The 25,944-nt window shown below is 37.9% G+C and overlaps 1 protein-coding gene across 5 annotated transcripts in view; it reads right to left on the reverse strand.

The window, feature by feature from the left end:
- Positions 1–25,944, reverse strand: part of Cadps2 (calcium dependent secretion activator 2) — a 501,414-nt gene that overhangs the window by 183,842 nt on the left and 291,628 nt on the right. For 4 of the 5 annotated variants that reach the window (XM_028762525.1, XM_028762526.1, XM_028762523.1 and 1 more), the window contains exon 8: positions 24,100–24,239. In XM_028762525.1, the coding sequence (XP_028618358.1) occupies positions 24,100–24,239 (140 nt within the window). Of the gene's footprint in view, positions 1–13,968; positions 14,079–24,099; positions 24,240–25,944 lie in introns of those variants that run through there. The other variant, XM_028762527.1, reaches the window with a different exon arrangement.

Below are 25,944 nucleotides of genomic sequence, written 5' to 3' on the forward strand. Positions count from 1 at the left end.
ATGGGGACAACATAGGAAATGTAAATAAATCATCCAATAAAAATAAAATAAAATAAAATAAAATAAAATAAAATAAAATAAAATACAACTTGGGAATAAAACCTGGACCTTTTCCTTCTTTCATTTTTAAGGGATTTGTATGTACAAGGGAGAAGTACTTTTTCCTAAGGAAGGTATCATGCACTAGTTCAAAAAACTCAATATTTTCATCTCAATGGAACCATTTTAGAGTCGTCTATTGAGAGGTTAAAATGGATATAATGAGAAAGAAAGCCGTAGGTGGTGACGGAGCGTGTGGCTCAGAGGCTTGAGTGAAGCTATAAGTTCAGCCACTAACATCTATATAACAAATGCAGCTGCTACGATACTGTGGAGCAGAACACTTACTTCATCATTTACTAAAATGTATCCCGAGTCCTAATTTTAAAATTAAACATGAGCAAATCTACCTCCTTTTCTATATGACATTGGGGATAAATATTTAAACTGTATCACATGAATCTCTGGCAGGTCGACATAATTCTACAGAGGAGAATCTAAGCCAATCTAAAGGTACCAATTAAAGAGAGCGAGAAAGAGTGACTTCTTAGCAGACGATGGCCTATAAATGACTTTCTCCACTTTCTCTTCATGGAGTCGCAGGCTAAGTAGTCTTGTTTGCTTACTTAGCTTAGTCTCTATTAAGAACATACATTACTCTTCCCTTAGAAAACAGAATGTCAGTCATTCTTAAAGATTGGTGTCAAAATTGCATTCCCAAGTACACTGTCAGACTCAGTTGTCTGGCTTGATCTCCTTTTTAGTGGAAGGGAATTACTAGCAACAATGTTGACGCTGTTGCTGATATTTACTAGAAACCAAGTAGTCTTCAATTCATTCACATTCTCTCTCTCTCTCTCTCTCTCTCTCTCTCTCTCTCTCTCTCTCTCTCTCTCCCTCTCTCTCTCTCTCCCTTTGCTGTAGAACTGAAGGAAAATTGGCTAAAAAAAAAAAACCCTACTTTCTTCAGGTACTGTAAGATATATCTTGATTTCACTGTTTCTAATGACAGTTAATTTAATATTTGTACTATATTAGAACAGAAGATCTAGTAATTATAAACAGCAACACAAAGCAGGGTATATTATGAAAAATGATGATAAAAAATAATGATAAATTAGCGTGGAGATTCATATGAAGGAGATTTCCAGACAAGCTTAATTGTTATGCTTTCATCATCAAATTAAAAAAATGTCCATGAAATCTAAAAAAGCTATAAGGAGGTGTAGCAAATTCGAGGGAAATTTTTACCAAAAAGGTTAGCAATCAGACAAATTTCCAGGTTCAGAGAAGTGGCTCAGCTGTTAGAGTCCTGTTGTTCTTTCAGAGGGTTTGATTCCCAGCAAGCAATATCAAGAGACTTACAAGTTTAGTTGCTGGGGACGTCATGCCTTCTGGCCTCCATGGCCCCAACATTCCTGTGATACATATAAATGCATGAAGGTACACAAACACACATAAATAAATAAAATAAAACTTTTAAGTTTCCAGCTATGCTTAACTTTATTTCACCCCCGTTTAAGCAAACTAGGCTTTACTCTATTTAATAGTTAACATCTGGTGACAGAGGTGAGTAAGCTGATGAGCAGGTTATCTAGACTGTGTTCTGCACAGGCTGTGCTGATATGCCAAGTGACTATTCTCAATGCAGTTCATTACTGCTTTCTCAAAGAACACTCAACTCTTAGAAAACCAATTTACTATCTAACACTGAGGTCTGTACGTTTATATTTTATGTGGTTTATTTTAGTCACTACAGCAATTTCATTGGGTATGTACAATTTATTCCTTCAGATGATACATCCACATTTCACAATCAACTTCTGCGTTTAATATTATAAAACCTGTGCTGAGGGCTGTCCTTAAGTATTAGAACGGAATAACACAGCTTGTGATTTTGCTTAAGACTGATGATGCTGTCATAGTTAAAGGAGAAGGCACAGACTCTGGCTATTGGGGGCCATAAATCAGTATTTATCTTCATGCAAGCATTTTCCCTCTTATATGTACAGAATTTGGCAAGTACTGTCTGATCAGGATGCCTGCTGCCCTAACAGGAACTCCTCCATCCTTTGTACTATGAAGTGATGTGAAACGGTTCTCTATGTGAAAGTGTTCACAAATGAAGAAGCTCATTTACATGTGACTATCTTGACAGGGAACTGTATTTTGACAAAACAGTATACAAGGATTTCTCTTGAAATACCTTCTAAAGTCAGCCCTCATGAGTGAAAGGCACAGCCTCACAAGACACACAACAGCTGAGAATCTCCTGGAAGCAGCAAGCTTACCCAGCACTTTCTTACATTACGTGGGTGATCACTCCCTCAGTTGTCTCAATAGAAACTGTGTTCCCCAACTCCCCCAAAGAGAATCCACAGCAGAAGACAGAGACGACAAAGAGGCTCATCTGATGTCCCAGTGTGAAACCATACATACAAGAGGGATTGCAGAAGCCAAGTTCCAGCTCCATGGTCTCTGCTTCTAGATGCTACTCCATCTAACAACTAGGAAGCTTGGAGTTCTTCTCTCAGAGCAGTGGCGTTCACTTCGAATAGTTTAGATGAACTCTTGTGAACAGAGCAATCGAGTCACCTGCTTATTAGAGAGACTGAGTGTAGAAGTTCTGCTTCTGTACCGCTGCCATTGCCAACAAACGGTGAGACCTTCGGAGTTCACTACTCCACTAGTTTTTTCTAACTGTAAACAGAGGCTCTGATGAGTTTCCTGGCTGCCTGAAACTTTATCCAAGGTATCAGTTTATCAAATACACATTGCAGGTCTTTTAATAAGTGTAAATATAGTCCAGAGATATTAGGAAACACTGTTTACAACCCTTATCCTGAACTGTAGATCATGTCTCTGAGCTAACACAAGAAGAGAGATTTTATAAATAACTGGTTAACTTATCTACATAATAGAAAACAAAAGATTTGTCTCGAAATTTACATGATTACATGCTTTGAAGAGGGCTGGGGAAGGGCAGTGCCTACCAGGGACTGCTATAGCTCATACGCATACAGTTGTATATTTATGGATGAGACATTTGCTTGTTTTCAAATTCTACATACTAACACCAACAGAGGACTTACCCCGCCCCCAAAAGCTGGATATTTTGCACATTATTTCAAGCATATATTATAAACTAAACACTAAAAAATATTTCAGAATTTGTTCCAACATGTTGCTACCAAATGTCAGTAACCAAGCCAATCTCTGAAGGAGAGGGTGTGGATAGTCACACTGACAGGTACCAGGAGCCTTGGATTCTGACAGGCCTGAGAGCAGGCCCGAGAATCTATGTGGCTAAGGGCTTGTAGGTGGTTGATGCTGCTCCAGCTCTGGAGAGCATCATGTCAGAAACACTGTTTTCATTTATACCTAATCAGAAAATTTAAAACCTCAGCTACTTCAAAACTATCTAAAACTGTATAATTAGATTTACAGATAGAACAATAGGAAACTTTTCAAACTGAAATAAATCAAGCATTTTTTTTTTGTTTTCCTTCCTTAAATTTGAAAACAGTGCCCCCAAGTGGATGAAGACATTTCCTACAAGAACAGAGATCGCTCAGGCACTGCAATGTGTCTATGTGCTATACTGCTTGACTTAAGGCTCTGCCCAGGCTATATGTAGTACAAATTAAATAATTAATGTCTCTTAGCGCACCACAAATATTTTAAAAAGTCTCACCACATTTGTTCTCATTATTTAATTTATAAAACCTGAATACAAGGCCAACTGATCCCCAAATCTCACTTAAATCTTATGAGGTCTGAGGTAACCTAGCATGAGGTAACCATATATGAAATAAAATAGAATGATAGGAAATAAACACCAGAGAAAACAATGTAATTTTACATTCCTTCATTTTTGTCACCAAATAGTCCTGACATCATGATGCTGTAGTGGCATAACTAGGTGAAGGTTCAAAAGGAAAAATAACTGCCATGTAAATAGTGGCTAGCACCCCAACGGTGTGGGGCTCAGTCTGTGGTGGCTACACATACACTTCTCAGTGCAAGAGACTGATAGTGGTCTCTTTGTGTCAGATTCTAGAAGAATTCTTTGGAAGAAAAACACAAAACAATTCCTAGATATAACCAGTATCTTTATTCATATGTAAAAATATTTTTTAACCTAAAACACTGATAAAGTGAGTTTGACTTGGGGTATGCAGTGGCACATAATCATGGCTTTTTGGAGATGGGGGAAGGGAGGATAATGAGGTAAAGGGCAACCTGAGCTACACAGAGCTACACAGTGAGTTTGAGGCCAGCCTGAGCTATAAACCAAGATCCTGTCTCAACAGGCAAGCAAGCAAGCAAGCAAGCAAACAAACAACAATTTAAACAGCCCAAACGACATGAGCAGTGTAGCACTAGGGAGAGCCACTTGGCACTTAAAGATTTAATATTGACTAGTCCCTTTCAGAATAATTGCTTAGCTAAATATTTATGTTTTTGTGTCTATCTGCCTTCAGCTAGCATTGATTTATCTGTCTTTTTGCTTTGCACCAGGCTCCACTGTTTAGCAAAGCGCTTGTATTTTAAGTGTGTAACCATGGTCTAAAAAATGCCTCGTCCGTCAGGCCAGCAAACCCATCCTGAATAATACAATGATCGAAATTCAAAAGACGCGAGGCTGCTTTCCTGGGAAATCCTACAATGTGGCTAAATGACACACTTTCCTTTCCGAGTTTTCCTTATTACGCTTTCTTTGCATACACATATGCACTTCTCATATGAAGCACGAGAAAGCCTCATGTTATTTCATGCCAATTAACAAACTGCTAACATGTCATGTTAATAAAAAAAGCAATTGACCTAAGCAGAGGGGCTAATTAAATGGAGTTAGATAATTAAACGATTCTCAATATGTAATCAAAAATTGTGGCTGGAAGTGTTTCACAATGTTGTCTTTTTGTTTTCCGGTATCTGTCTATCTACAAAATTCTAATCACTGTATCCATATGCATAAAAGACAGATCCAGTGCAGATGTTAATTTGTTGCATGATAGAAATCAGGTGTCCAATTACAAATAATGGGGTGTACGAGAGAACATCCAAGACTTCCATTTAGCTGAACACACGCATCTCAGCCGACAAACGACTGCAAAGCATTCCTTCTGGAATTAGCTGCTAACATGCGGCCGAGTCACACCACAGCCAAGTCCTTTATTATCTTCATTATATAATATTCACATCCTCAGCCCTTGGGTGTTGCCTAATTTGTCACTGATTTACGAGTTTGAACATCCACAGATCTGGATTTTATTTATTGTCCTTGAATTTGCTTCAGCGGCTGATTTTTTATTTTTATCTAAACTCTAGAGCGCGTTAACAGAGGGCCTTGTTTCCTAACCATACATCTAAATGGTCAAAAGCATTTGCTTTTATAGGAAGGTAAATATTCCTCCTAGTTTGCAACACACCAAAACCAAATTCAACAATACATCCTGACATAGTGTTCATCTGATATTTTGACAAAAGAAGAAATTGTGTCAATTTGATTTTTTATCCACTACTAACCAAGTCACAATCGTAAGATGTAGAAAAGCATTAAGATACTCAACAGGCAAAAAAAATTGACAATCTTTAGCTAAAGAATAAATGTCAGACACGCGTCAAATATTTTGCCTTAAATCAAGACACTACTGTTTAGAGTTTGTAGTCAGTTACTGGATGCTAAATACAGTTACGTTTCAGAAACCTCAATGTCAGATACCCACATTCGAGACACCAGAAAGATCATCTGGATGGCCTGGCAGTGAACACTGCTGGGGGGCTTCATTATTTTAATAAAGAGGGATTTTTCAAAAGCACATTATTTATTAATTCCTTTCATTCCCTCATTTCAACGAAATCAATTTCAAAATGTGTGACTATCTAAGGTCCCTTATTCATTAAAAATAAATGCTGTTTGTCAGTCCGTGGGAACCATTAGAGCCTCCCAGTGCTTCACAGTTAATAGTGAGGAACTGTTTCTGTAAACCAAGTGCTGCAGACTGATGACCACATGGGCCAGATTTAGTCACAGATGTGCTTGGAAATCAGACAATTTAGAAAACAGATATTGCGGAATTCTTTTTTTGCAGGGCATATTCTCTTGGTTCCCTTGATTCTCGCTGTTTCACCAAGTTACTACATGTGTGTGTTTGGACGTCCTGGTCTTTGGCAGCAGGTGGGTACTGTAGATTGCTAATGGGATCACTGCAGAAGAAAGGTTCTAGGTAGGGTGGCACAGTGCAGCCCACTGGTTCAGACAGACTCTGGATTCAGACAGGTCTGATCAAATCATGGCCACTTGCTAGCTGGATAGGACTCAATTTCTTTCTGTTTTAGTAATCACACCTGTAAGCTTCTATGATGATACTGATCATACAGAGTTGAATAATCTGAACAAGCATATAAAGTCCTTGGTATTTCAGTAAGTTATATATAATTAATTGTTTTGCTTTGGTTTGATGTCATAGATATGGAGTCACATATTGTAACAGTTTGGGAGAAACTAATATAGTATAATAATATAAGATCATTCTAAAATTGTGATTGTCAACCAGACAATGAATACATTTTATTTTAAAAAAATGCTTGTTAAAGAAGTTTTCCAGTGTGTTCATAAGACTTTGAGAAAAAACAACAGTGTTCTAATTATTCTGTTAATATCTACTGCATGTTCCTATATGTGAAGAAAATACTGCCCTGTTACTGAAGACAAAACTTAAACTTGAACTTGAAACTTTGCAAAGATTTCACGGTAATCTAAAAAAAAAAAATCTGTTTTAAAAGGCTGTTTTATGCTAGTGAAAATAACTCAGGATCCCCAAGACCTTTTGGAATATTTATAAAAACTGTACAAGTTTTCCATCCATTTGTGTGAGGACGCTTGAGAGCAAAAAGGATTATAAGACAGAGAAAATCCTAGACGTGTACTACTATGCTCTAGCGCATGTGCACATGCACGAATGTTTAAAAGAAAACAGCACATGTTTCAAGTTCTCAACGTTTAGCGAAAAGGAAGCAGACTATCTATGGCATAATGTATCTCAATTTAACACACACACTGCTGCAAACAAAGACACACACAGATATACACACACACACACACACACACACACACACACACACACACCATCAACTACAGACTGTAAGACTGGACAGCCACATGAACCGAACACCCTGAGATGAAAAATGCAATGTTCAACTTGAATAAAGGCAAGGTTGGTAACTGCACGATAAAATGAGAAACGAAATTGATTTCTGTTCCCTTCTTCCTAAGGAAATAAGTTAAGGAAACCTAGGCAAAGCCATCAGTATCATCCATAATAAATACACTTGTGGAAAGAGCAGTAGTAAGAGTTGAGTATTCATACCTTTTAAATATAAATCTTATATGAAATCAAAGTGCAATTTTATATGTAACCATGTGGAAGAAAAGGGTTTGTTCATATTTTTTCTGTTTTTACTTTTCCCAGAATATCTTTAATATATTTTTTGAAAAATTATTTTTGTTTTATACATATGAGTGTTTAGCCTGCATACACGTCTGTGTCCTACATGTATGCGTGATACACACAGAAGTCAGAAAAAGGCATTGAATCCACTGGAATTGGAATTAGAGACACTTGTGAACTGCCACATGGGTGCTGGGAATGGAATCTGGGCCTTGTAGAAGAACAGCCAGTGCTCTTAGCTATGGAATCTTCTCTTCAGACGGTGTCTCTTTAATCTTGATGGAACTTCAGCAGATGGTCTTAGGTAAACACATGTCCAAATGTGTCAAGTCATACTGATACCTTATTTCCTTATTTTTCCCAAGTTCACTGTTTTAAATGATTTAGAGTATATGGGATTTAATTAACTTTAGAAAAAATAGCCAGAATGTTTAAAGTCTGCAGAATCATGAAGACATTTGTAAAAGTTGCTGTATATTACTGACATAGCTTAGAATCCATATATGTTACACCCATGCTGATGTGCTTATTTCTAGGGAAGTGTATTTCCCAATTATAATAAATGCCACAACAAAGTAATGAAAATTTTACTGTATCCCAGAAATCTTACAGCATTTTAGGAATCTAACTTAGTGTGATAGCATTGAATTAAAACAAATCAAGTTTTAAAATACTGTGAACTCTATTCTTTCAAGTTCAATAATACAATGGAATTTAAATTGTACAAAATTAAAGACACATATAAAATTTCCTGACTGTTAACCTTTCTTAACCATAAATCATTTTTAACAAAGTCTGTTGTGGGTATATTCCTGAATTTGGAACTAAATTCATATCTCAGCTCCTACAAATATTCAAACTAATTATTTCAGCATGAATGTAGAATGACACATTAATTAGTGATGCATCTCCAAGCAATTAAGATTCCCTTGCTTCTCTTAGCAATTAAAATGGCAAGGCACATTATTGAGGTCCCACGATTCTTCATACCTCTTCCTGACAATTACCTTGGGAAACATTAAAGGCATGATCACAGCTCTAATCCATTCACTGGGTATTTGGTTGCAGGATAAACACTTCTACACCTTGCCTAATAATTTTTCATTTGACTCCTATTATCCATCAATCATGAATGCAATTTGTGCTCTGTATCACAAAGTTCAAATTTTCACATTATATAATTTATTACAACCAATTGATTTGGTAGAAATGTAAGATGTAGGGATAATTTTAATTAGGAAATAATTTTTAACTCATTTACTCACGTGAGTGTAATGGAACAATAAATACATCAAGAGGGCTTAATGCTGGCAGAAATATCACTGCTGGAAATATAGTGTAAAATTACTGCAAAGAAAAATATGTTAACATAACAGTCATATGCAAAGATAGAAGAAAAGGAGAAGTATTTTTTAACTCTTCTATATCTAACTGTATTTTTGAAGTGATATTTTAATGTGACTTATTTTCTTTTTTAGGTTTCTTTGATAATTTTAGATTTAAGTGTGAGAAATATGTATATATAGTATACATGATCATATATGTATCAATGATAATGATATATCACATTATTTACATGGGATATGTTCGAATAGTAAGAAATGAAAGCACAAGACCCAGCTAGATGGCTTTTATGGGTAACACATTCAGTACAGATTCATAGCAACCTGGGTCTCAATCCTGCAAATCAAATGTGAAAGAAGAGACTCACTCACTCAATGAAGTTGTCTTTCGCTCTCCCATGTGCCATGACATGTGTGACCCCTACCATATACACTCACACCACCACACACAAACAACAACAAAACCTAAAAGGATTTTCATCTCTATGTTATTTCAAATGACATTTTCAACTTGTACTAACTAAAATGAATTATGTGCCAGAGAAAACAACAGGCATTTTAGTGATAATTAATTTAGCTCATAGCACTCTTTGGAATAAGTGATTACAGATTCAATTATAGATGAACAAATGAGGCCCAGGGAGGTCAAGTAACGTTCTGTGAGATCACCTAGTGATGAGATCCCTAGGAGGAACATGGGTTACCCAGTCCAGGTACACTAATGGACCAGAACTGCTATGGCATCACATTATTGTTCAGAACGTTTTCATCTTATCTCAACACAGTTAACTTATTATTCATGTAAGCAACACACACACTCCTAGCCCTCTGTTTCTTTCAGAAACATTAGTAAGCGGATGGCAAAGTTTTTGAAGGAGTAAGCTCTATTTGTTTCTCACTAAGGGTAAGTTTTGAAAACATGATGAGGTCCTATTCTAAATCTGTAACAATAGTGATTAAAGTCAATCAAAGGATAACCACATGGAAGTTTGTGTCTCATAGAAGAAAGGTGAACATTCATGTACAGTGGCAGTGGACTTACCACTGGGTGTGATAACTTCATCCATAATATCGTGAATTTTTATTTTTTAACCTCAACATCTTCTCTGCTTTACTGAAGCTGTCAGATTGATTTCAGTGTTGTATTCATCTCAGATACTCTTTATTCATGGAGACCATAGTTTACATCAAGCAAAACATCTGTTTCAGCCTCTGCAGATCACTCTGTCTCTAGTGTTTCACATTTCTTAATACATCACATATTTGTTTAGCTTAATAAGCACTGATAAAGCATGTGTTCCTCACAATGGCTATCCAGATGTTCACACATATCCAGTGCTTGGATGGGAGAAGGTAAGTAATACACTTCAGTTGACCAGGAGCTAACATCTTGATAATGGAAGACATCACAGAAGTAGAGAGGTCATTTATTCCTTTGCTTCCCATATCTCATATGAACCTAGCCATGGAAGAAGTCTCTGAACTTCCTCTAAAGAATATCATAAAGACCTGAATCCAGAAATATCCTCCCTATACCCAGAGTGAACAGATCACCTTATCTTCAAAGACACAGGAGAATCTGAACAGAGAGACTTTGATAAGTCTTCCCAGAGAGTTTATTATTGCTAATCACTATCACTATCTTTCACCCTCAGCTTATACCTTTATATAATTTTCCATAAAAAAATTTATCCCTAGATTCTCTGGATTCTACTTTCAAAAGCTCCCATGCCAAGTAGAACATTTCAAAAATCATAGGTCTTTCTTTTGTTAATCTGTGTATTCTTACAGGTATCTCACTCAAAAACCTAGCTATGGGGAGAAAAGAAATCTACCATAGAATAAGATATCACCATATGAAAATTTAAATACAACTGAAAACACTTTATGGCTAAAACCCAATAAAGGAAGGACAAGAGGTTGTGACTAGTGCAACTATTGGTAAATCTTGAATGACTCTAGTCTTATATTGTAAATATAAGTAGTCACATTTCCACACGCTTAGCAATTTTCTTCTCAGGTACATACTTAAGAGATGCTATGCACAAAAATATCTGATGACATGCATAGAATACTAATGGCATTGTCTGAGACGGATAAAACATGATAATCTAATCTAAATGCCTTCTTGATAAAATGGGCAAATTATATAATGTATATACCTACTATATAGGAAAAGTAAAATGAATCATTGTGGCATACACTGTGAAATCTGATGAACAAAATGAGTGGAAAACATGAGAAATTTACAGCTACAAGAATCAAGAATGCATGCACAGTATGTTAGGTTTTGTTGTATACGGCAGCCAGTGATTTGAAAAAAAATATCATTTAATCTTTCTTACAAGGCTGCAGTTGACTAAGCAGTCCTATAGATCTGGGTTTGACGTGACAGAGTTATGGACTGTGGTTAACTACAGCCTGCATCATTTATTTGTTTTGGGCTCTGTTTATTTGTTTTGGGCTCAACCATACGTCTGAGATCTCAGCCAGGACAACCAGGGTGACTCTGCTTAGCTTCCCTATTGAGAATCGCCTGTGCATCCTCACAGTGAAGAAGAGAACACAAGAGAAGTAGAATGGCAAAAATACCCTTTGCAGGCTATGCTTCTGTCAAATTTGATACTTACCCAAGGTCACAATGAATCATATGCTGAAGCACCAGGCCAGAAGGGACAACCCAGATATACAGCAGGAAGCATGCATTCTGGGGACCTACTTATTTGGCTCACTATGCACTCACGACCGCAGGAGCCATGTACAAAGGAACAGAATTGAGTTTAATATATATGGCAGCTTCTTAACAATTTTATAATGTCATATGAATAATAAGTTAGGCCAAGCTGCATTAGACTATTTGGTAGACTTCAAGGTTAGTATCCTTAGTTCATCACACGATATATTATGATATCTCAAAGAAGCAGGACTTGAAAGAGGGCGACTTAGTTTCTTCAGTTTGTAAACATAATGAATCTAGAGCTACCAAAAGTAAACTTGCTTTTTGAAGTGGGATATGTCACTTTTTTTTACAGGAAGAAAGGATAGGAAGGAATACTCAGAAGTCACAACTGTAAAGGCTGGAAAAATCTGCAGCCCTGTGAGGCGAGACCTTTCGCTCCTCCAGTGTTCATACAAATGATGTGAACTGTGTTACATGTCCGTTGGTTTAATGCTCTATTCTGTTAGCCAAACACTGAGCAGCTTGTGCTTGCACTCTGAGGTTTGTTAGGATTATGTCAAAAGTGGACAGACATCAAAATCCTTGAAATAGTCAAAGCAAATCACAGCTGTTTTTGAGAATGTCTAGGAAGACAACTCCCTGGCTGTTAACACCATGACTCCTGTTTGTAAGGCTTTCGGTGGGTTATCTGATGAAAACGTGATATGCAGAAAAAGACCACCACCCTCTACTTGAAATTAAATGGACCAAATTTAGTGTAAAGAAAACATGAAACAACTTAAGACACGTGAGTCGTCGGAGTATGGGGAAAGATGACTGGAATTGAGAGCAGGGGGATTTGGATATACAGGAACCAGTAACTGTGACCCTAGAGACGACTGCTAGTAATGGAGGATATGGAGCTATCTTCTGTAACCAGCGGTGGGATCTCGACATTAACTCAGCCACAAAATCTCTATCCTGCTTGCAAGATGTGCTGGGGCAATGGTAGCTCAAGAGCCTGTGGGAGTGGTCATTCAATGACTCGGCTAACTTGAGGCTCATGCCACTAGAGGGAGCTGATGCCTGACACTGCCTGGATGGGCAGGAACAAAAATCTGGCAAAAAAACCCACAACAAAGCAACAACAAAACAACAACAACAACAACAAATAAACAAACAAAACCCCAAACAACAATAACAAAAACAAAAAAGAAAAGATTCCTCAGTATATTCTGCTATACTCATAAAGTGGTGCCTAACCCAATTGATTACCATCAGTGAGGCCTTTCCCAACAGATGATGGGAACAGATGCAGCCGCCCACAGCCAAACAACAGGTGGAGCTCAGGGAACCTTGCAGAACAGTGGAAAGGATTGTAAGGGCCAGAGGAATCAAGGGCACCAGGAGAACAAGGCCCACAGACTCAGCTAAGCAAGGCTCGTAGGGGCCCACAGAGACACTGCAGCTGTTTAGCGGGGTTTATGTGTTACTCCTAACAGTGGGAGTGGAAATATTTCTGACTTTTCTACCTGCTCTTGGGACTCCTTTCCTCTTACTGGATTGCCTCATCCAGACTATGTCTTTTTGTATCTTGTTACTCTGAGTCCCTGGGAGATTTGTTCTTTTCTGAAGGGAAACAGAGGAACAGTGGATCTGGGGAATGAAGGAGGGGGGGGGGCTGGAAGGAATAGGGAGAAGGAAGATATATTGTTTGAGGGGATGATGATGATGATGACATCAATAAAGGCAAAGGCATTGAAAAGATATTTACTTAATTAATTGTGTTTGTTTGTTTGTTTGGGTGTGTCTAAGTGCGGAGGTAAATGTTGGATGTCTCCACAGTAGCTCTAAAGCTTATCGAGAAAGAGTCTCTCATTGAACTTGGAGCTTCTAAATTTGGCTATGCTGACTGGACAAGGGACTCTAAGCATCCCTGCTTCTGCAGTGCTAGGATAACAGACGCATACCAACCCACCTGCCTAGGCTGTGGATCTCAACGAGTCTTCATGCCTGCACGGCAAGTACTGTAAACACATTGAGCCATCTTCCCAGCCCCTACAAAGTTTATATTTTATTTATTTAATTATATTATTATTCTATCGTGTGTATCTTGTGAATATCTCTGTGTGTTTGTCTGTGTATGTGTATTTGTGTGTGTGTGTGTGTGTGTATAGGGAGGGAGACTGGGTGCATACATGCCAGTCAGAGAAAACCCATGAAGTTGGTAAACTCCATTCACTCTATGTATGTTTTGGGAACTGCAGGTTTCCAGGCCTGCAGACAGAAGTGCCTCTAACCACTGAGACGTCTCACTGCTCCCTAGAGATTTTAATACTTAGGAAACATTGCCGTCTCTATTCATACAATCAACCCTAGTGTTAACTGATGCTAACATTGTGGTGATGTCTCTTTTCAGGATCAGCACACAGATACATCCATCTGAAATAATTTCACATCACCAGCTTCCCCCTCATCAGTGGTCAGTTGATTTCAACAGGCGTTCCAAATGCAGTCCACACTGAAGACACAGCATATTCCACCACCAGCTTCCCCTCAGCTACACTGGAGTTATGATCACTAGAGAGAAGTAGAAAGTATTCCTGTGATTCTGATGGTTGTCAGCTATTACTTATGTAGGTGATAACAAAACCAAATATACAACCATGAAGACTTCTCAAAACCAAATGCTTTTGAGTGTTTCCTATTTCAGACATAAGTAAGCCTTCTAGAATATATTAATTTAATGTTGGGAAAAATAAGTAATTTTATAACACAGTCTTTAGACTTATAGGCATATAAAATAAATGGACTAAAGAAATATCCTATCATTCTTCTGTGGCAAATTATCTTGAGACAAATGACAAAACAATTATATTATAGTCACACCTATTAGACAGTACTAAACATTAGAGGTTATATCTGACTAGTCAATCTATCTTTTTAGTTTGAACATAAAAGAATTAAAAGCATAATTTCGGTATTATTTTCTTTCTTTAGCAGAGAAAACAGTCATCTATGTATCAACTACCTTTCTAAGACAAAAAACACCCGAACTAATCAACTTAAAGGAATACAGATCTATTTTAGTTCACAGAGTCAGGCCATAGTCACGTGGCCTTGTTGCTTTTGGCTATGTGGTAAGACAGTTCATCATGGTGGGGAGTACATGTAGATGAAACCAGATCACCTCTTGGAAGTCCAGAAGCAAAGGGATCATGTGAACAAAGAAGCAGCTGAGGAGGAGATGGACCCTTTGGGGGCAGATCCCCAATGACCTACTTCTCTCAAGTGGCCCTATTCCTATGGTTTCCCCATAAACCATTCTAATGAATCCACCAATGTGTTAATATATAAGGAAAACAGAGCCCTCACGATCTAAGCACTGCCCTGGCGCTTCATGTCTTACTACTATTGTGGTGGTCACCAAGTCTCTATTTTATGAGCCTTTTGGGAATATTACAAAATAAAGCCATGACAATCTATCCAACGACTATTAACTATGATCTGACCGCTTATAGTGAAACCCAGTTGCAAGACAAGGTTCCTAACCTCTCGAAATGACATGAAAAATGACTCAGTAGCAAGCATGCCATGGAGGACAGAAACATCCTGCTCAATAAACAAGAGCCCAAAACTTTAACAGCAGACAACAACATAAGCTTAAAAAAACAAAACAAACAGACAAACAAAAAAACCAAAGCTGTTTGAAAGGAGAGCAAGCTGGGAGAAAAGGGATATGCTGAGGTGGAGATGGGATGGGGCAGGCCTCTGTAGAGATGGCTTTTTATAGGGATCTCATGGAAGGGAGAGTACATGAGGGTCAGCACTCTGCTGTGCCGGCAGTGGCAAAGGGCTATCGAGCTTTAATCACAACAGCGCTAATCTCTCCCAGTAATTATTTTTATAAAACATTTATATCATAAAATTAGAATATTCAATTACATGAATGTCTTGGGTGCCATGGTAACAAGAAAATAAAAGTCACTTAGCCATTAAATATTGAGTAAGCTGTTCGGGCTTATGGATGCCTCCTCCTTAAGTGAAGAACTTAATAAAACTACAGGATAAAATAGGAATAATACTGACGATGATGTTAAAATCACTGTACTGGGCTTGAAAAGCAAGTGAGGATCAACTATGTATCACACAACTGGACAGATTCTGAAGCTTTTAAAATTAACGTTTAGTGTTAATAATAACATATTCATGAAAATGGGTGAGAATTTAAGTGTTCTTATCATTAAAATGTGAATTATCATTAAATAGTGTATATAGATAAATAAACTAGTGAATTAATGAGTAAATGAAGGTATCTTAAGAAAAAAAATGGGGCTTAAAAGAAGATAAAGGAAGGAGGGTGTTACTAGAGATCCTGCAGCTGGCAGGGTGTGGGGCTTCCAGACTACACCCCCATACTCAGGAGGAATTGATGGAGACCAGGTCAGAGCTGGGGGAATTTATAAAATGGTTTTGGTCCTTTTCACAGTTTAAATTTTAATGTTCCCCTTTCTTTTCACTTGTATTTTCACTTAAAATCCCATTACTGGCAGATAAAGACACCCACAGGCAAACAGTGGATAGAGCTTGGGGACTCTTATGGAAGAACAGGAGGAAGGATTTTGGGCCCCGGAGGGAATAGGAACTCCACAGGAAGACCAACAGAGTCAACTTACCCGGGCTCTTGGGCTTTCAGAGTCTGAACCACCAATCAAAGAGCACACACAGGCTGGACCTAGGCCTCCCCACTTAAATGCAGCAGAGTACAGCTTGGTCTTCATGTGGGTCTCAAACAATTGGAGCAGGGACTACGCAAAGGCTGTTGTCTGTATGTGGGATATGTCCTTCTAGCTGGGCTGCCTTGTCTGACATCAGTGGGAAAAGAAGCACCTAGCCTCAGAGAGGCTTGAAGTGCCAGGGTGGTGGGAAATCCAGGGGGTTTCCCCAACCGTTCAGTGGAGAAAGGGAAGGGGGAGGGATAGAGAGAAGGGGGATAAGGGTTGTGGAAGCAGGTGATCCAGATGGGGGCAGTTAGCGAGATGTAGGGTCTAACAGTAGCAGTGATACCCAGAACACTGTAGGCTCTCCCTGCTCTGCTCTAGCGTACTACATGTACTAGCTCCTGCCTGTTTGTCATTGTGTCCAGTTCTTCTGCCATTTCCAGTTTACTGTTGAGAAAACCGGTTTATACATTTCCCTGAATCCCTAAGCAAACTGCAAAGTTCAGGTTCCTGAGCCCAGAAGACATCTTAAACATTAACATACATCTTAAACATACTCTGGGCTTACATCCAAAAATGCTTTCAGAACAGGTTTCTCAGATTTTTAAATAAACAGATCTTAATGAATTTTAATTAAAAGAATAAATATATTTTTAGTTAAAAGCTAAATTCTTTCACTATATCACAGAAATAATGTGAGTGTATCACAGAAAATCTACAGGAGCAAGAAGAGAAATTTTCACCAATAGTTTTGTTTGATTGTTCTGTTATGTTCAGTATATCTTCCTAAAGTTCATAGGTATTCATTCTTAATACTGACAGTATAGTCAATTGAATAATATGCTTTTAGAGTTAATATTATAATAAAAACCTTTTACAACATTATGAAAATTAATCATCATAATTTCTTTGTCTTACAAGGACTCAAATTCCCAAACCTTTTCCAAGGTACTGCACTTTGCTCATCCTCCAGAGCTCCCTGTATCCACTGTCCATCTCATGTCCATAGAATAAATTAACCATGTGCTTATAAGGGGGAAGAAAAGACTTACTGCATCACAAATCTCTAGGACCAAGGAGTCTTCCATCTTTTCTAGTCCACTGTCATCATTCGAAAACAATGAAACTGAAGCCAAAAGATGATGTACAAGCTTACACAAGGTAGTAAGGGAACTGAGACCTGAAGCTCAACTGTATTGTATCCTGACCTAGTTTGGACTGGACATAACTGGTGTTGTATTATCATCCACCTGGTCACCCTACAGACACACACACACACACACACAACACACAACACACACACACACACACACACACACACACACACACACACCAGAAGCTTAACAAAATAAAACTACCAAAAATAAATTCTATAGGCTTTCTACCTCTTCCACAATGTTTTGGTATTAAATAAGCCCCCCAATTTTTTTTTTTGTTTTTTCGAGACAGGGTTTCTCTGTGTAGCCCTGGCTGTCCTGGAACTCACTCTGTAGACCAGGCTGGCCTCGAACTTAGAAATCCACCTGCCTCTGCCTCCCAAGTGCTGGGATTAAAGGCGTGCGTCACCACTGCCTGGCCCAAGCCCAAAACTTTTATCGTATTGATAATTATTCATGCTTTTAATATTCTAGACACCATGTAGGTGTACATAAGCTTTTTACAGTAAGGTTTCATTTTAGAAAATGAAAACAAATTCACTACAATTCTTTTCATTAGCTCTTTGTAAAATTTAGCACATATTCTTCCTATATAAATTTATTTAAAAACATCACACATTAATTAAGATAACCTGTAACTATATAACAGTGCCTTTTTAAAAGAAAATAAAAATGAGATTATATTCAAATTTCATTATTTTTCCTGAAAAGTAGTTAATACATTTATATATCTATAAAAGGGTATATGAGAAAGGGATAATTAGTTGATGCATTAAACTGGATATAATGCATGTCAAGAAGTTCTTTCCCCTGAGAATTAATCTTAAATGAAATAATGAAAAGATGAAATTTGAGTCTAAGAGTAAACATTTAATAAAGGGAACAAGGAGAGCCATAACACATCAAAACATTTGGCTGAATGATTGGCTTGCTGACCATCAAAGCTGTATCTGAAGGATTTCTACCATTCCTATATATTTGCTACTAAATCTTAATAAGTGAAAATATAGTTCTAATTAACTTAGTATGCAGAAGATGCTATGAATATTGAAGGCTTTTGAAAAGAGAATAGACTTTGGCATATCCTCTTTATCACACTAATATGTGGTGGCTATGCTGTCTACTGAGGGCCACAGACACTTCTCTTCTGTGACTGTATATTGACAAGAAGTCAATCTGCGCTGGTAGTTTGGCAAACACTTGGCCAGAAGTTTAAGCAGCAGGATATGCATGAAGTCAGAATAATCCAGACTAAGGCATTTGATCTGGGAACACACACACACACACACACACACACACTCTCACACACACACTCACACACACGAAGGCAAATATGGCTAAACTATAATGGAGCTCATAGAAATGTTATACTAAAAGTAAGATTGTAATGAGAAATTAATTTCCTCTGGCAAATAACAGACAGAACAGTAATGCTTTCTGAAATGTCTGGACCCACCAAGCAAATACAAACACTATGCTGCTGTCCTCCTAACTAGCTGAAGGTTGCACATCTAATTTAAACAGGTAACACAGCTTTACCAGAGGACACCTATCTCCCTTTGAGCAAGTGTGATGCTTCCATGTTAAATGTGTGGCTTAAAGTTACATGCTGTGACATCCTGGGCTCAGAGCCTAAGAGCATTTTCTGTTAGGCAAGTATGGACCCTGGGCAGCCTGGAGTCCTGACAGGCATGCAATCAGAGCAGGGAAGGCTTTTATCCTGTTTTTCTGTTGGAAGCTGAGTTATTGCCGCCCATGGAGAGGAATGAGCCCGGTGTCAGATATAGATTTATGATGTAAATTAAAGTGGACAATTTTATTTTTGGCAATTTCAAAATATTTAAAACTATCCTATATATTCAATAAGCCTATAAGAAATCAATTATGACTCTGCACAAAGAGAAACGGTAGAACATGTGGCTGAGGTTTTTAACTGGCTAATTATCAAGGATAAGAATCTTCTGTGGTTATATAACCAGGAGATTTCTATTTATTTTTATTAGAGAAGCAATAAGCTTTAACTGAACTTCTGAAACGTTGTTGTTACAATGCTTCTGTACATATATCTGAAAGGGAGTTTAGTGGCCTTCTTAATCCTTACTGGCCACGGCTTTACATTGTTACAGCTAGTCATGAAACTCATTTGTCCCATCTTACCTTACCTTTGTCTCTGTGAACTAGGAAAGCACTATGCTTAAATGAGGATAGTATTTCTGAGTTTCCAGTTAATACTGCTGCTTAGCCACTAGGCTATGCTAAAGTGTCGTCCATCTGTTCGAGAACACTTAGATTTTCCAGCTATGTACAAAATCGAGAAGGGCGGACTGCATGCTGATCACTGAAAATCTAGCTGATAATTCATTTACAGTTTTATCTTAGAGTAGTTGCTAGAATTAATTCCTATGAAATAATTTGAAAGAATACATGAATCCGGTATTTTCCTAATGGTGATATCCAGTGTGGTTTTAAAGAATGGTGGCATAATTCGGCTTATTTCCTCCAAGTTAAAACACATGTTTTCATTTGCACATAGTCCTGCTTTCAAAAGACAATAACAAAAAAAAATAACAAAAAAAATAAAAAATAAAAATAAAAAAAAGACAATAACATGTAGTTACAGAGTGATTAGCTATCAGAAGCAAGTGCTTTAGGTCAGATATATTTTATTTTTTATATTAAAATCTCACATATTTTTAAATATAGCATTTGAAAAACAAACACCACTTCCTATTTATAACTCTTTCCTTGAAACTCTATGAGGTACACAAATGTCATTTCTATTGCCGGTATTCATATTTACATATTCCCTTGGCTGCACTGGGTAAGAAGTCACTGCAGACTCAAAGAAAACTAAAATTTACAGTATAATTGGAGATATGCACATGATATAGATAATATTGTTGAAAAATATATAACAAGGGGACTTGTGACATGGTTTAAAGTAAACTGCTTGTGATGGTGTGCTCATAACCCTAGCACTGGGGGCGGGTGTAGACAGGCAGATCTCCAGAGATCACTGCTCAGCTAGTCTGTTGACATGGAGAGTTCTAGGTCCAGTGGGAGACACTGTCTTAAACAGAACAAAAACAAAAACAATCCTCCAACCAAACCAAACAAAAACAAAAAAAAACCACCAACAACCACAACGTAGAAAGCAACAGAGAAAGCCTCCGACTTGACTTTGGCCACCACAAGTACACACATTCACACGCACCTACACTCAAGCATAAATACACCCTAATTAGGGTCAATGCATGAGCTGTCTAAATGTGATAAATAAATCAGAATACATGCTAGGAGCCCTCACAGAAAAGAATTATTTGTTTCTATATTATTGAAAAAGAGGATAGGTATGAACCTATCAGGATCAATACATCAGAGGATTCATTTCAAAACCTGACATGCTCTGAAGGCAAAAAGCCTAAAACTCTCTAGTTATTGTCTAAGTAAGTCATGTAACTGACAACAACAAAGCAAATATCATATTTTATATGAATTAATTTCTAACGTTGGCTTATTATTTATTTGTATCATTCATTATTCATCTGATAATTATCCATTTTAGGATAACTTATTGATAGGACACAATTCAGTCTCAAACAGATGCTGTGAACCCACTATATAAAACTGCTCTAGTGTTTGATACAGAGGGCAGGAGGCAAAGGCTTAGGTTCTCAGTTTTGTTTTCAAATGTAATTGTGTAGAGTAAAATCCATTTAGGAAGCACCTTAGGAGGTGATAAGTACAGTTACGTTGTTGGTCAAATCAGATTTTCATGTATATAGCAAGATGGGGGGAAAATATTTGGGATATTTAAATCTGTTACCAAACAGGCACTGAAGGAGCCATAGAAGATGTCTGAAGATGTCTGGTGAAGTGCCTCCAACTGTCCCTGCTCATGGGGATCAACAGTCTCACAACACTGCTGAAACCTCTAATGTTGCTAAGCTACTACTTCTCATATGAATAGTAAACTTTTTTACTGATTCACTATTATAAAATATACTTGAATGTGGTAGATGGGCAATAGAAATATTTTCATTTCTAGAATTCAACAGTTTTGTATGCTATGAACTACAGGGATAGCTGAATGTTCAGAAATACCTTCTAGTGCCTCCTAGTGGGAGGCACTGACTTATATGACCAAGTCACAGAACACTCTTGGATCCTTTGGCGATTCCCTGGGTTTTAAGAGTTATCCTCTTTATTTTCTCCCATCACTACCAGGTTTTGGGCAGACATCAATGCAGAACCATTATGGAAATCTTGCTTAGTCAAATAAACGTTAAAAAAAATCCCAAATTCTTATTTGATATGAAGGAAAGCCACCCCTATTCCACACCTCCCTTGTGATGCAGTTAGACTGATCCTCCGGCTTTGACTCTTTCTACACTCAAAGGTTCTAGGGCACAGCAGTGATTTCGTCCATATGTGATCAGTGCTGTAGAACTTGCCCATGTCTTACTTCATATTCTTATGTTCTTGTCCTTGGCACAATCTGGGGGTTTCTGGGGCTATTCAGCTTTTGGCTGTTCTTATTTCTTATTGTAGCATCCATGAAGAGAAAGAGATATACAGCAAAAAAAAAAAAAAAAAAAAAAAGAGAGAGAGAGAGAGAGAGACAGAGACAGAGAAGTATTCTAGTTCCTGGAACACGCTATATACTTTTATGTCTAATTTGAAACCCTGCTAGTCTCTAAGCACTTTAGATAAATAGCGGTCGATAGTCTCAGAGCTCTTCAGGCAAACTTCAATGAACTTGTCACCACTAGCTAAAAGCCCTCTCAGAACTCTTGCCTTTGTAAGTGCTTGTCGTAGGACAGAAATGCCCTTCTTTCCCCACTGGCCACCTGCTGAGTTTCCCCTTTACTTCAAATGTCAGATGTAGTGTGTGACTTTATCTAACCTGCCCCAAGTGAAATTGGCGATCATTTCCAACAGGTTCCCATTCCTACTTTATTGCATTTGCCTCTTGTTACTACAGTTATTTATACACAAGCCAATGTCTCTTTCTTGCTTTTCATATAAGCTTGTGATTTTGCCTCCTGGATGGATGAGGAGTCCTAAAAGACATATTATAGGGAACTGGCAAGTTGACAAATTAAGGGCCTCTCAGTAGTAAACTCCAGGATCTTCACCTATACTGAGTTGAACCATAGCTAGACTTTCTTTTATATTAACACATTAAAGATACCACATTGTAGTATCCTGAATTCTAGACCCTTTCCAAGAGACACGGTGAATAAACCCCTGCCCAACACAGAACTTTGTTTTGCTCAAATCAACCAACACGCTCTAACCATCTCTTGAACCAGAAATTAGCTCTGCCTTTTTATTGGGCATTAGGTTTGAGAGCTCAGACCATCGTAGTGGAATGAACTTTTTACACTGCTAAGTTTGTTGCGAAACTTAAGTGAATCATTTCAGCAACCCTCTCTCCTCACAGTAATAAACAACGATCAGAATCTTTCCCAACAGCTAGCATTTGAACGCTAAAATTTGGCTTTGGAAGTCTTAAAGTTTTAAGTTGATAAAAATATACATTTTTGAAAATTCACTTTATTTAAGAGTTTAGAGCTGGCTGTAATGGCACATGTCTTTAATCCCAGCACTCGGGAGGCAAAGGCTGGTGTGGATCTCTGTGAGTTCGAGGCCAGCCTGGTCTACAGAGTGAGTTCTAGGACAGTCCTAGCTTCACAGCGAGACTGTCTTGAAAACAATACAAAACAACAACGGCAAAAAGAGTTCAGACATGGGTTCTGAACTGGTTCCTTACCAGAACTGGAGAAACAGAACCTCAGCAGCAACAACTGCTGTATCAGGCCACTGCAGTGTCCAGGCGAGAAGCTATTCACCTCTTGGTTTTCCAAGTACTCATTCATTCCAGTACTGATTTAGCTTCCCCTCACTCGTATACTAGATAAACCTCACATGCCTCCCATCAAAATGTGTGCATCCTTCTGGGTTATATCTGATGTACCCTTTAGCTTTAATATAGTCTATGAAAGGTTAACTATTTCTAGAGACCTGAACACCAGGTATGAGTCCAGATGTTTAGAAAAAAAAATTTAAGAAATATTCTTCACAATTCAGGTATGGTGTGACAGGGCACGGCAGCGCAGGGGTTCGTCCATCTTGTAATCTTGCTGAGGTCCTGTCGGGTTTAACTGGAATTTGATCTCCTTGATGGGAGAATCCCGTGGAAATTACATAATTCTATTCTGGGACCTAAGGCCCAGATGCCTCAGTTAATTCTCCTTAGCGTCTGTCAAACTGCCTGTTTGTGTAAACCTTCCCCTGCAGCTGCTGAATGAGATCACAGGATACAGTATCTGCCCCACTTCCACTCTCATCTTTAAAAGCTTGTGTAGGGCTACACTTAGGTCCTGAGAACCTGAGCATAGTCCCAGACAGCTGTAACAAAGACTTCCAAATGTCTATAAACTGTGTCTGAATGGTTCCTTTTGGTGCATTCCCCATAATAACATGATAGCAACCCAATCAGTAACCAACACCATTCATTGCTAAGACAGTTACATAACTGAATTCCCATTCACAGAGATGCTAATAGATTTGCAACATAGGCAACTTACTAGGCCAGTTTTGTTTCCCTTTCGAGACAACTCCATGTGAATGTCTGATACATAGGTTTCCCCCACAGACAGAGGTGATAGGTTGAAATGAAGCCCAATGATTAGAGGGAAGAACTTTTTAAACACTCACCCACTATGCTTCATGTGTGGTGGTTTATCCATGCGCACTGCCAATTTGATCTTTAAGTCCGAGTCCTGACTGTTCTTGGGTACTATCATTCGGTGTAATTCTGCTGACTTGGAGCTATTAGAAGTTGGGTATAATACCACCTATAAGCAACAAAAAAGAAAGCTCTGAATAGGATACAGAGTCCCTGAGAACTGGAACTAAAACCTTCTGTGTGCATTTTCCTATGTGAAAAAAAGGTATTAACGCCCAAGCATGTGCGATGGTCCCCTGAGGTCCCCCCACCATAGCAGGTGTATTTTCCATACAGATTTATTTGTTTTTGACAAGCATGTGTTTTCATATTATCACATAATGAGTGTTCTTTCTGTGTCACTTCATAATGAATTAATAGCACAATGTGTGGCATTTGAACTGACAGTTGAAAACTACTTAATGGACACCTATAATTTCAAACTTACTCTAAACAACTCAGGGCGTAGAAGTTCAGATAGAAAAATTCTTTGAAATTACAGAAGCAAACACAAAAAGCAAAACCAATTATCGAAGCTGTACACATATGTCTTGTATTTTAATATCTTCATTGTAAAATGGTATTAAAGGAAATCAACTCAATTACAGGTGGAGAAGAATGCTCATAACATTTTGTCACTTCCAGATCAGTACCAAAGACTACATTCCTGACTGCCTATTGTCAGAATTATCAACATGACATTATAACTGAAACAAAGGCATATTCTAATCAAAGTACCAAATTAACACGTGATTATCTGGTAACACCTCACTTTCCTAAGAAGTCTGCTCCTCTGATGTTGCATGCCATATCAGGAAAATCACTCTTTTCCCTTTCACATGATCTACACTCATCCTGAACACAGCTATAGGCAAGATTTAGCCAGCATGCTGCAACAGAAGGGCTATAGTCTGAAAGACGTAACAGACATGAGGCACAGCACACCATGACCTAAGACTCATCTGTATCCTAAAGCATCAGGAAAAATATCGGAAGCTGAAGTTTAGATATAAACTGAAAAAAAAATCATAAACATGGACAGGTTAGTTAAAATATTTTCAAAGTAAGAACAAAGGCTGTTTTTCACCCTCCAAAGTTGTATTTTTTAAAATTATTCAGGTAACTGGAGGTGTTCAGGAAAAATCTGCAAGCAAGGTTTTCTTTTTCTCTAGGAAACATAGCATAGCCATAAAATGTCTCAAATGGTTCTCAGCTTGCTAGTTTCTAACTGTACATACTATGCTGAGTCTTTGCTCATGGCTCTCCTAAAGGCCTTGTCAAATTTAGAATGACTACAGACTCCAGCATACAAATGACATCTAAGATGAGGCTAAAGGGTATTTTAGATGTTTTAAGAATTATGACCACACTCTAAAATTCATCCATTTCAACTGCTAAAATAGCCGGTGAGATACTAAACAGTTTGAGTTAAAGAAAACACGTGGGTAGCTTTTGGTTCAAACCAGTAGACAAAGAACTATCATGAACAAATAAAAGGAGACTGTAAAATCAGAGACTCAAACAGAGTATCATTATAACATTACTAGCAAGTATGGATTGCTTTCCTACATTCCCACTCTTCCTTTCTTCAAATATTAATTTGGCACAAGTTACCTGTAAACTGTTTAATTCTTCCTTCTGTGTTTCTAGAAAATGTCCCAATTTTAGATCACTTTTTTTTTTGGAGAGTGGGTACTTCTGACTGAAATCAGCAGAAGGATTTATTGTTCAGCTTGCTTCTCAATGAATAACTTTGCTTCATTTGTGAGGAACACAGCGAGATGGAAGAATGCAGTGGCTAAACAGCATCAGGAAGCTCAGGGCCCTTGATCTCA

This window comes from Grammomys surdaster, unplaced genomic scaffold (assembly GCF_004785775.1).
Source record: "Grammomys surdaster isolate TR1022 unplaced genomic scaffold, NIH_TR_1.0 134, whole genome shotgun sequence".
NCBI lineage: Eukaryota > Metazoa > Chordata > Mammalia > Rodentia > Muridae > Grammomys > Grammomys surdaster.